Genomic DNA, 11,279 nt, shown 5'->3' with positions numbered 1-11,279 from the left:
AGACCAGCCGGCTGTACCACGCAATACGCCTCGGTCTCTTCTTTCCAGCACGGCAACTCATCTCGTTATGAAACTGCCAACTGCTAGATAGGAGATCTCGCAACGTGGTTGCAGGGGAAGTCTGCTCCCAATGCTGCCTCTTTAGCCGCCGTTGGATTACAGAACAGAAGACGGTGAGCCGCCGTTTCCCTTTGCAATGATCGCGAAGATCAAAGTATTCAATCAAATCTATGGATTGCCTCCAGGTAGACGCCTCCTCTGCATATCTGGTTATACACCTCGTCGACTGCGAAGTAAATAGTCTTTTTAAGGGGCATCCTCGAGTAACTATTCGGAAGAACTACATTACCCAGAAATCAACGCGCTGTTCGTGCAAAGGACGTCTGCGCACTAAGACACTCGGATCCAAGTTTGGAGCTTTTAGCTGCCAGTCCTGGCCCATCATGTAGGTGCAGCACAGCTTTCCTTCTCATTGCAATAGCGGGAGAAAGCCCACTTTGCAATCTGTTTTGCAAGGCGTGCAATTGCAGCTCCTTCCTCTGCAAGGAAATCTGCTGTGAGAAGTCAGAAAAACTCGAGTTGCATGAAGATTGAGCGCTTGCAGTTTGCATCTTTGTTGCAAAACTAGCTACAGAAGGCAAAGTCTTTTGTGTTCCCCTCCCCCATCAAAGCGGAGGGGAAAATGTCTCAGAGAGGTAAGGCTCCTACTTGCGTTATTTGCAGATATGCAAAAAGTCGTTCATGCATTTTGAAATTGCATGCATGCAATTTGCGGGATACCATTGCATTTTGAAGTTTGAGGCGCTGAATAGCTCTCAGTTGCATTTCCTGTTTGGTATCTGTGTGCTTTTTGCAGGCGCACAAGCACACACACACATACACACGCGCGCGCACATACTCGGGCGCGCGGCGTGCACGCACACACAAGAGTTCCTGTAAGGCAGGGCTTGTAGTTTAGTTGTGCATTGACGTTATTTGCATTCTTTTGCTGGGATTCCTGAGCTTGCCCCCCCCCCGCCGCCTTTTGCAGTCTAGATTAATACAGGGTTTTGGAAAGCTTATGCATGACTAGCTGTACCTCTGCCCCCCCCACCCCTTTAAGGCTAATGCAGATAAATCTGCAGACAACTCTCAATGCAGATTTAAATCCTTGCGTGCGTTTTAAATCTTCGGAGGAAATGGAAGGTGAAACTTGAGTGGAGTTACCAAGATTTAAATATAAAGTCTCGGTTTCTATGGGAAAGTATTGTTCGGATGCCCAGTGTTGAGCTCATTTTCCATAGACTTGGCTCCCTCTCCCCCGCCCCTCCCCCCCCGTCGCAAGTAGTATGCGTATTGCAAAGGCTAGATTTGAGAAAGTTACGCAGGGAGCTCGCCTCCTTTTACTTTGGAACGCGGATTTATCAGGCGTCTGCGCGTTTTTAAGATGAAGGCAAGAGCAGCGAGGCTTCTGTGAGTCTTCGTGTGAGATATGGTGAAAGGTGGGGCGAAATGGAAAGCTTGCATTTTTGACACGAATTGAGGAGGAAGTGCGGCTGGCCGTGGCTCATTCAAACTTTAGGAAGAATTCGCTGAACGTAGGAGCAATTGTTGTTTGAATTGGGGGGGGGGCCCTCTTGTCTTGTGGGGCTATGTTCTTGGGAGTTTTCTGGCGGCATCTTGGGAGAAGAGTGTGGATCCGGGACAGAGGCTGCGGGATGAACTCCGAAAGGCCACTTGTAAGAGTTGCTCGGTGAGTAAACACGCCTAAGCCAGACAAGGACAGAGACAGGCGTCGCGATTGCTGTTTGGAAAGGAAAAAGCTGTGGCCAGTCTCGTATTTTCCTTACACGGCAGCCACACACACACATCGCTGCTTTTCGGGGTGGCCGAATTGCATAATTGATTCCCCATTTGTTGCAGTGATCTCTCCCGGCCAAATGGAGGTTTGGGTACTATAAAAGCTCCCAGGCAAGTCCTTATGGCCAGGCTGTCAGGATGCCTACACCGAAGGTGGCTTTCGCTCAGGCTTTTTCATCCAACGGGCTAATTTAGTTAATAGTTAGAAAGGGACCCGTCCTTTGATACGTGGAGGAGGGAAAGAGGTGTAACTCTTTTTCGCCTTTCTCCAAAGCCTTGGAAAAACCGATGAGGTCCGAAGGAGAGATTTTTCACATTTTATTTTTTTTGCCTCCGTCTTCATTTACCGCCAAGGACAAGCTAGCCATTTCCCCTGTCTGCCTCTTTAAGTTTCTGGGAAGAAAGATTGCTTTGGCCACGCTGGTCTTCCTTTGACTGCTTTCCAGCCCCATCCAATCTCAGCTTCCTCATATATTTAAATGTGCAATATAGCATTTCAAAGAGAGCTATTTTGACATTCTAATATGGAAATGGACATCCTTATCCATGGTCTCCTCCCCCTCCCCTTCTTTTAGAGAAAAGTGCAACCTTGGTTGTACTGAGAACCAGAAGTTGTTGTTGTTAGTTGCGAAGTCGTGTCCGACCCATCGCGACCCTATGGACAACGTTCCTCCAGGCCTTCCTGTCCTCTACCATCTTCTGGAGTCCATTTAAGCTCACGCCTGCTTCAGTGACTCCATCCAGCCACCTCATTCTCTGTCGTCCCCTTCTTCTATTGCCCTCAATCTTTCCCAGCATTAGGCTCTTCTCCAGTGAGTCCTTCCTTCTCATTAGATGGCCAAAGTATTTGAGTTTTAGCTTCAGGATCTGGCCTTCTAAAGAGCAGTCAGGGTTGATCTCCTCTAGGACTGACCGGTTTGATCGCCTTGCAGTCCAAGGGACTCGCAGGAGTCTTCTCCAGCACCATAGTTCAAAGGCTTCAATTCTTTGGCGCTAGAACCAGAAGTATATAGCTATAAAAGTGCCTCTCACTACTTCTGGGCCTTGGTTGAGTGTGGTATCTGGTCTTATCAGTTTAATATTTGTTATATTCCCTATTTGAGAAATAGTGTTAAGCAGATTTGAGGATGATCCAGACCTTATTGGCCTCTAAAGTGCCCTAGGTTTCCCGGCTATATTGACATATATGATGACATTTTTCCTTGACTGCCATATTTATTTACTTTTCTGTAGTAATTGTTTTTAATTGATTTATGATTGCAGCCCAGAGTCACTTGTTTGAGATGGGTAGCTATAGGAATTGAATAAATGGTGATTATGAGATGATTTCCTGTTTTCTGTTGTTTGGTTAGCAATCTGTATATATGGAACTTACAGAATAACATAAGCTAAAGACAAATTCCTTCCCCAAAGATCTTATAATCAGCACTTAGCTAGAGTGAGTTGAGGCATCTTAATAAAGGATTAATGTAAGTAAAAAGCAATGGAATTTTCTCTGGCCTTGCAGTATTTTTCTGAAGGGAAAGACTAGGACTTTGTAAAAATGTAAATTCTTCAGGGCCCTAAAGAATATAATATGTTTTAAAAAACAGCTTGGTAAGTTGCAATGTAATTTTCTAAAACGGTTGATTAAAAACGTAAAAAAGAAAATAAACCTTGTTACCCAAAAATAATAAAATATACAGTCAGACTTCCATAATTGCAGTAGGTGTCACACTTCTCAAGAATATCTATTAGTGAAGTTGTGGTTGCATTTTGTTTGTATTTTGAGGTCAATATTGTGGAATTTACTTTAGTCCACAACTCTTATTTTCATCTGCAGAAATGGTTGGCCTAGATCTATATGGAGAAAATTTAATTTTAGTACCAATAACTCTAATTGTGGCTTGATCTTTCTTTATTCCGTGCCCTGCCATCATTCCAGCACTTAATTACCTGATGTACCAATACCTCTGTTGTGAGAGTCATCTTTTGCTCTCATAATGCAGAGTTGTTTTAGAAAATCTATGGCTTGTTTCATGTAATAAATACTTAAGGTATGCCAGCTGGACATGCAGTTTGGCGCCTTCCTTATAATGGATTTCTGTGCCATCTTGTTCTCATTTCAAGAAGACTTGGCAGAAGGTTGGAGACAGATTACAGAATGAGAATTTATCCATGTGGCATACCATGTGCAGACTTGGCATGAAGAAGCAGTTCTGTGTGGCCTCCAATTAGCAGTATTGACTTCAGTGGTATTATTTTCAATCGATCATTTGAATAGCTTTCAATTGTGTCAGTGTGACACAGTGATTGATAGATTGATTGTCTAAGTGTCATCAAGTCATTTTGATCACATTCTGGGATCCCCAAAGCCTTGACCTCATCAGCCACCTTCATGAAATTTCAGATTGTTTGTTGATCCCCCAAACATTCATTATATGAAAACAATTTACTAAATACTACTTAAAGTAATAATACTGTTATTAATAGGTGCCTTGGGTGCAATACCAAAAATCATTGGAGCGCCACTTGAACGCTATTGGCATTGACAAATTCACCCTCAGTCAATTGCATCCTGCAATAATATCTTGTAACATCATCAGACTTCCACATCTGCCTAACCGAGGTCCTTGGGAAGGACCTGAAAGGTGGATAAAATGCCAAATCCAATCTGAACATCTGGATGACTGTGTGACAAACCATAATAATAAGTTTGACCCCTTGGGTAGTCCCCATTGACCCTTGGATGTCAATACTGACCCCTTTGGGAAATGCTGACATAGACAGATTTTCTACAGGAGGATCTGTCCCCAGCCTGATCTTCCAGGTTTTCTAATAGCGAATCCATCACTGCAATGGTTTGTTTGTTTATTTAAAACACTTTTGTAGCTGCCCATTTTATATTGAATTCTGGGTAGCTCCCAATCAACAATTAAAGCTCCATCAGTAAAACAACATAATACATATACCTATTAAAACTATAAACTTAAAAAAAACCTTGGCACTGAAACTAAGCTTCCACCATGCAATCCCTCCTTAAATCCTTTCATCCACCTCACTCTATCCCAGTACTTGGGGGAAAAAGATTTAAGTGCTTCTCAAGGAGAAGGGTATTCCATAAGGTAGAGACTGCCATGGAAAAGGCAGGCTTCCTAGATTCCATAATATAAGGGAAGGGACTAAGGTGATCGCATCTGATCTGATGGGACAAGTAGATGTCCTTAGAGAGAGGTGAACCTGCAGATAACCTAGCTAGCCATATAGAGTTTTAAAAATAATAACCAGCATCTTGAATTGCATCTGGAAGGAGACTGGGAGCCAGTGTTTTGAAGGGTTCTGAAGACCTGTTCAAATTACTGCAATGTGCTCTACATAAGGCTGTTCTGGAAGACCACCCAGAAGCTACAAGTGGTTCAGAATGTGGCAGCATGTGCAGTGATGGTTACCCCAGGTTTACCCATGTAATGTGATTTCATATTCATCCTTAACAAAATTCTTTAAGTTCACAGGGAATATGCTCCACTTCACATTTTGAAAACTGAATGGCTTTCGGCTTCCACTTAGCTTAACTTGGAAGTTTATGATTTGTTCCTCAATCAGCCGCTGACCACATACTTGCTGTTACAGTATAACTGAGCTTTTCTACTAGTAATACAGTTAATTTGATTTGCTGATATCCATCTGTGTGTGCATGTGTGTGCGTATGTATACACAGTTCTTTTAGTTATTTGAAGATTGTATTGGCAATGAAGAAATCATTGGATTGCCAAAAGTTCATAATAGAGTTCCAAACAGAATATGAATGCAGTGCCTTAAAGCAGCTGTGTGTTTTTATTGATTTGCATAGCTGCTTTGAAGTTTGTTCTTTATTTTGCTTGTGACCTGAGTAATGTATAGATGTCTATGTAGAAAACCAAAGATGACTTTGAAGCAACTTGAGCTTTATGGTGCAGATGTTTTAATGTTTCAAAAAGAAACATTTTGTTTCAGTTGATGTGCTTCTATAGCTCTCATATAGTCCCATTCATTCATTGCTGGACATTGGAAAACATGATGCTATTTCAGGATTCTGGGAACTGCAGTGCAATGCATCTGGGAAGTGCTTGATTGCAACAGGTTGCTATAGATACAACTTTCATGTCTTCAGGATCAGCTCAATTAATTTTCTTCAAGTGATGCAGGTTCAGTGAAAAGTGATGTAGATAAATATTTGAACTATTACTAGGTGTGTTTTGAATTGCTTGACATAGTTATTTAAATGATGTGTATGCATCTGTAATTATGAACTACTATGTTTCTTCTAGACTGAGCCTGAATACAGCATTGCATGGGGAAGAATGTTAAATAATTGGGTTATACTAGAATATATTCTAGTTGGCCCATCAGGAGGCTTTGCAATCACTTAAATCACAAGGAAATTAATTTATGAGGTATCACTTTAGTCAATGGCTGAGGAACATATAAACTATTAAGTTTATTAAGATCTATTGATAAACCACATTTACTGGTTTTTCACTACATGCTAAGCTATAAGTCATGATTTGCACATTGCAAATAGTTAGGTTTACCCCAAATCAATCAATCTGCTTTATGACTTAATATTAGTATTTATCTTCCTGTTATTTTGACTTTTGGATAGCCTCTGTGATATCTGCAGCTATCTGAATGTAAGAACTTACCTGTATTTTTTCATTCTGTTTAAAAAGGCTTATTTGGAATAATCTCCATGGTATTAATTCCAAAGAAAACTTCATGAGAAATAGCATGCATGACTTCTGCTAAGTGACTGTGCAAGTCCTGTGCCCTGTCTTACACCTAACATATTATTTGAATGCTACTCAAGAATTAAAGTGAGTGTTTGGGCTTGTATTCTACGAGTGGGTGAATTCAATCTTTTAAATGAACAGTCCTTTTAAATGCTGTTGAGCAATTCATAAAAACCTTACTTTTTCTTGAAAGCTTATTGAAATTGGACCTCTTCAGAATGGAATTCCACAGGTATTTTGATCACCTCTGAGCCAAAGGGCCTGAGAATGACACACGGGAGACATAACAAAACTTCTGCCCAAAGATGCTGGCAGTGACCATAGTTGCTCTGCTTTTTGTGTGATCTAAGTCATGTTGCTGGTGTAATGAAATGTGAATTACTATTTACAGAACTGTTAAAAAGGATAAATACTGAAATAACACCAATTCTTGTTTCACCAAAGGATAATTAGTTCTGAGTGCTTGCAAATTAGCACTTAGCTAATAAGTCACTGATAATTATTTTCAGGTAATAATGAGCATAACCAAGGCCAAGACCTGGAATTCTCCCTGCTGCCATAGAAAATGCGACAACACTTTGGTGTTCAAGTGAAGAGTCCTTTCCAATTCTGGTTTATTTAGAGTCTCTTCCCAGAGCATCCACTTGTTTTCACAAATGGTATTTTATTTATTTATTTGTTAAATTTATTTGCTGTCCTTCTCAACGTGGGGCTACTATGGGCTGCTTGCAACAGTAAAATGAAAAAAAAAAGATTAAAAATGTAAACATAACAGGAATAAAACAAAAGTAAACAGTGGAAGTACAATAATATAAAATTAAAATTAAAAAATTAAGAGACGCGTGTAGCCATTGGGGGATTGAAAGTTTTCCCTGTGTGAATCAGGTAGATAAAAAGTCTTGTCTTGATCTACATGGTAAATAAAAGTTTCTTGACTAAGTAAAAGAAGTATTTCTTCCCTTTAGACAATTCTACACAGAAGGGCCTGCCTGTTTTGATTGTGGTTGTGACTTCACTCTGGAAACTGGCTTTCAGAGTTCCAAAGCAAAACAGAAGTCTGTAAGCTTAAATGTCATATAGAGGATATATAAATCCTTCCTCTTGTCCAATGAACATAGATTTTTTTGTCTGTTGCTGAAGTATGTGACATAGTTGCCTTCATGGTAAGAGGTACTTTTTTAGTATCATGACTATGTATGTGTCTTCATGCTGCTGTATATTTTGGCTCTATGGCCACCTTATTGTGATGGAAGATTTTTGCATTGTGCAGTGTGGTCAAGATAGTTTGGTCATATTTCAGCTAATTGTATATTTGATTTCTACCCCTTTTGGCTAATTAAGTCTTGGATGGATGAGGAAAGTCTCTTAAAGGAACACATAGGCAGCTATAGTAAATTCTCTACTAAAAAACACTCTTGGGATTAAACCGTGGGTTCTAGCTTTTCATTTTCCATTTTATTGAAGAAACGTATGATTTTATTTATTACATTTTTTCTCTTATATTTCCCATTAGAGGTTGTTGGTGTGTCAGTCATTCCTTTCTCCATTTTTTTATATAGTGGCCATATGCTTTACCTGGGGCTGACTTTGAAGGTCACTCAGAGCCTGTAGTTTGCTCAAAATGAAGTCCTTACTTCCTGGCATCTGAGAGCCAAACTGTCTGTATACAGGTAGTCCTTGAGATAGGACCATAAGGCAGCCTGGTCATTATGGTTGCATGTCATGGCAGTTGTTAGGTGAAATGTGTCACCTAATAACCCCCCCCCCCCTGCTCTCCCCAATGAAACATAAAGCAAACTACAGGTCGTTAAAATGGACTGTGGGGTGCCTCCTGGGTGAGGGAGGCTATTGGAAGCCTACTACAGGCCCAGGCCTACTTGGCCTGGCCCTCCCAAGGCTTCACCCATCCCTGTGAGGTCCCTTCCTATACTTGGGTCCCAGCAGGGCTTTTCCTACTTCTACTGGGCCCTCCTAGCCTTAGGCCAGCTTCCCACCCCATCAGGTCAAACAGCCTCCTCCTCATTTACTTTACTTTATGAAGAATTCCTAGGCTTTCCAGAGTGCTGGAAAGACTTCTTTCTTTGCATGACTGGATAGCATGATTTCAAAAGCATCTGCCATTTTGTCCCGCCCATAAAATGGCTGCTGCATTTGGGTTGGTGTCACACAGCCGGGGGACAACTTGCTTTGTTTTGCTGCCTTACCAATGCCTGCAGTGCTGCATAAACTTTCTGCAGCATTCAGAAACTTCTACAGTACGTGTATCAAACTGCCAGCCCAAGGGCCAGATGCATCATGCTGAAATCCACCCCATTGCGGGTATGGTAAATCAGCCCCGCAGAGAAGGAAATATTAAAAGGGTAGAAAAATATATTTCTTAAAAGGATGAGGCAGAAAAGCATGCCCAGTTTTCTTAATAGCCCCAAGTCTCCCTTCCCCAAGCAGAAACCAGCACTGTACAGTGCAGATGTAAATAATCCAGGAAGGTTGGATGCCCCAGCTAGAAGATAAAGAAGACAAAGACACCTAAAATCTACATACCCCACCCAAACACTAAAACAGGACATAATAGGATTAACCCACAGATGCCAAAGGGCACACCCAGACGCAGGTCAGAATACATGACACAGGAAATAGCCTCAAACAGAAGCAGGAAACAACTCCAAACAAAAGGCTCAAGAGGGTATAAACACCCACACCCTACATATGCTCTCCCTTTCTTCCAGAGCCATCTTACTGTCTGGCTCTCCTCTTCAATAAACTACAACCTTCTTTCTAAAGCAGTCGCCATGTTGTTTATCCCCTGCTTGAACGGAGCCATGATGAAGACTTTTCCTTCAACACCAGCAAAGGAAAAAAAGTTGCAATACATCGCGACACATCATGTGATGTTGTGAGTTTGACATCCCTGTTCTATGGCATTATGCAGACCCCTCACAGCAAAATGATACAATTTCTCTGGTGTCTGCCATTTTGTCCTGTCCACAAACAGGTAGGATAAAATGACAGCTACATTTTAATCCCCATTGTGAAAGAGCTGATGTGGTTCCCATCTTCAAAAAAGGAAAAAAAAACCAGACCAATCAGTTTAACATCAATACCTGGGAAGATACTGGAAAATATAATCAAAAAATATCTAGAAACAAATAAAGTTATAACTAAAAGCCATCAAGAGTTTGTTAAAAACAGATCATGTCAAACCAGTCTTATTCTTTGACAAAGTGACTAAATTAGTAGACCAGAGGAATGCTGTGGACATAGTATACTGAGACTTGAGCAAGGCATTCAACAAAATAGACTGCAACTTACTTCTTGGTAAATTAGAAAAATGTGGGATAGACAGCATCACTACCAGATGATTTTGTAACTGGTTGACAAACCGTACCCAACGAGTAGTCCTTAATGGTACTAATGGTTCCTTAATGGAAGTAAAAAATGGGGTACCACAAGGTTCTGTCTTAGGCCCAGTACTCTTCAATATCTTCATAAATGACTTAGATGAGGGAATAGAAGGGGAACTCATCAGATTTGCAGATGACACTAAGCTAGCAGGAATAGCTAATACTCTATAAGACAAGCTCAGTATTTAAAAAGATCTTGACAGACTTGATCAGTGGGCTCTATCCAAAATTTAATGAAATTTAATGTGGAGAAAAGCAAGGTTTTACACTTGGGCAGGAAAAACCAAAGGTACAAGTACAGATTGGGCCTGGCTCAAAAACAGTAACTGTGTGAGGGACCTTGGGGTCCTAGTGGATGATCCCTTAAATATGAGCCAGCAGTGTGCGGGAGTAGCCCCAAAAAGCTAATACAATTCTTGGTTGTATAAACAGAGGCATAGAATCAAAAAATCACGTGAAGTATTAGTAACGCTTTATAAAGCCTTAGTAAGGCCACACCTGGAATACTGCATCTACATTACAAAAAAGAAGTTGAGACTTTGGAAAAAGTGGGAAGAAGAGCAACTAAGATGATTAAAAGTCTGGAGACTAAAACAGTTTTTGACACAGGTTGCACCTGTGATGGCTTTCTGGAGCTTTCATAGAACATTCGTAGTAAAAATACAGAAGTGATTGAACTTTCTTCTGGGATTCTTTTCCTTGTTTTTTACTTCCTAATTTAGTCCATTGCCTTGGAAGTCTCCCATCAAAGTATTAACCAGACCAAGGTCTGCCTTTTTTTTCCTAACTGGGACAAGGCTAGCCAGGGGCTACTGCCTGTCACTGAATATTGATGTGCCTTCTCAGGTTTTCTTCTAGCAGGTTTTGGTTGGTTTAGTCTGATTGATCTGTGATTTCTGTTTTGATTGGAGTTTTATTACTGTGTTTTACCTGCAGTTTATTCTTGTAAGCTCTCCTGATTAGTCATAGACCCTGCAAAGCCTACTTGATACAACACTTAATACTGTATAAATAAACAGATGGCATGGTGAGGAAGATATGTCCCTAGATACACATACAAATCCCAGTGTGTTTATTAGCGTGATCCTTTAGAATCCCTAATTTTTCTGCTGTTTTGAAGGGAGGGGTGTAAGGGACAAGGAAAAGATAGCTTAAAATTAAATTGCCACTTTTTTTTCCCTTCCAGCCTAATACAATATTATGCATCTTTTAGGTTAGTACTCTTTCAGATCTTGATGTCTGAATTATGTGTTTCCAATGTGGAATTAACCTGGCAATTGGAATGCTGTGA

General features: G+C 40.8%; 1 protein-coding gene across 1 annotated transcript in view; it reads left to right on the top strand.

Annotated features, from left to right (window-relative positions):
• The first annotated feature begins 421 nt into the window (after positions 1–421).
• Positions 422–11,279, top strand: part of MAP2K6 (mitogen-activated protein kinase kinase 6) — a 114,081-nt gene continuing 103,223 nt past the window's right edge. The window contains exon 1 of the mRNA XM_083351404.1: positions 422–695. Coding sequence (XP_083207530.1) covers positions 683–695 — 13 coding nt within the window. The 5' untranslated portion in view covers positions 422–682. The remainder of the gene's footprint in view (positions 696–11,279) is intronic.

This window comes from Vipera ursinii (assembly GCF_947247035.1).
Source record: "Vipera ursinii genome assembly, chromosome: 2".
NCBI classification, from domain to species: domain Eukaryota; kingdom Metazoa; phylum Chordata; class Lepidosauria; order Squamata; family Viperidae; genus Vipera; species Vipera ursinii.
The sequence above is the reverse complement of the archived record's forward strand: the minus strand, read 5'-3'. Positions and strand labels throughout refer to the sequence as shown.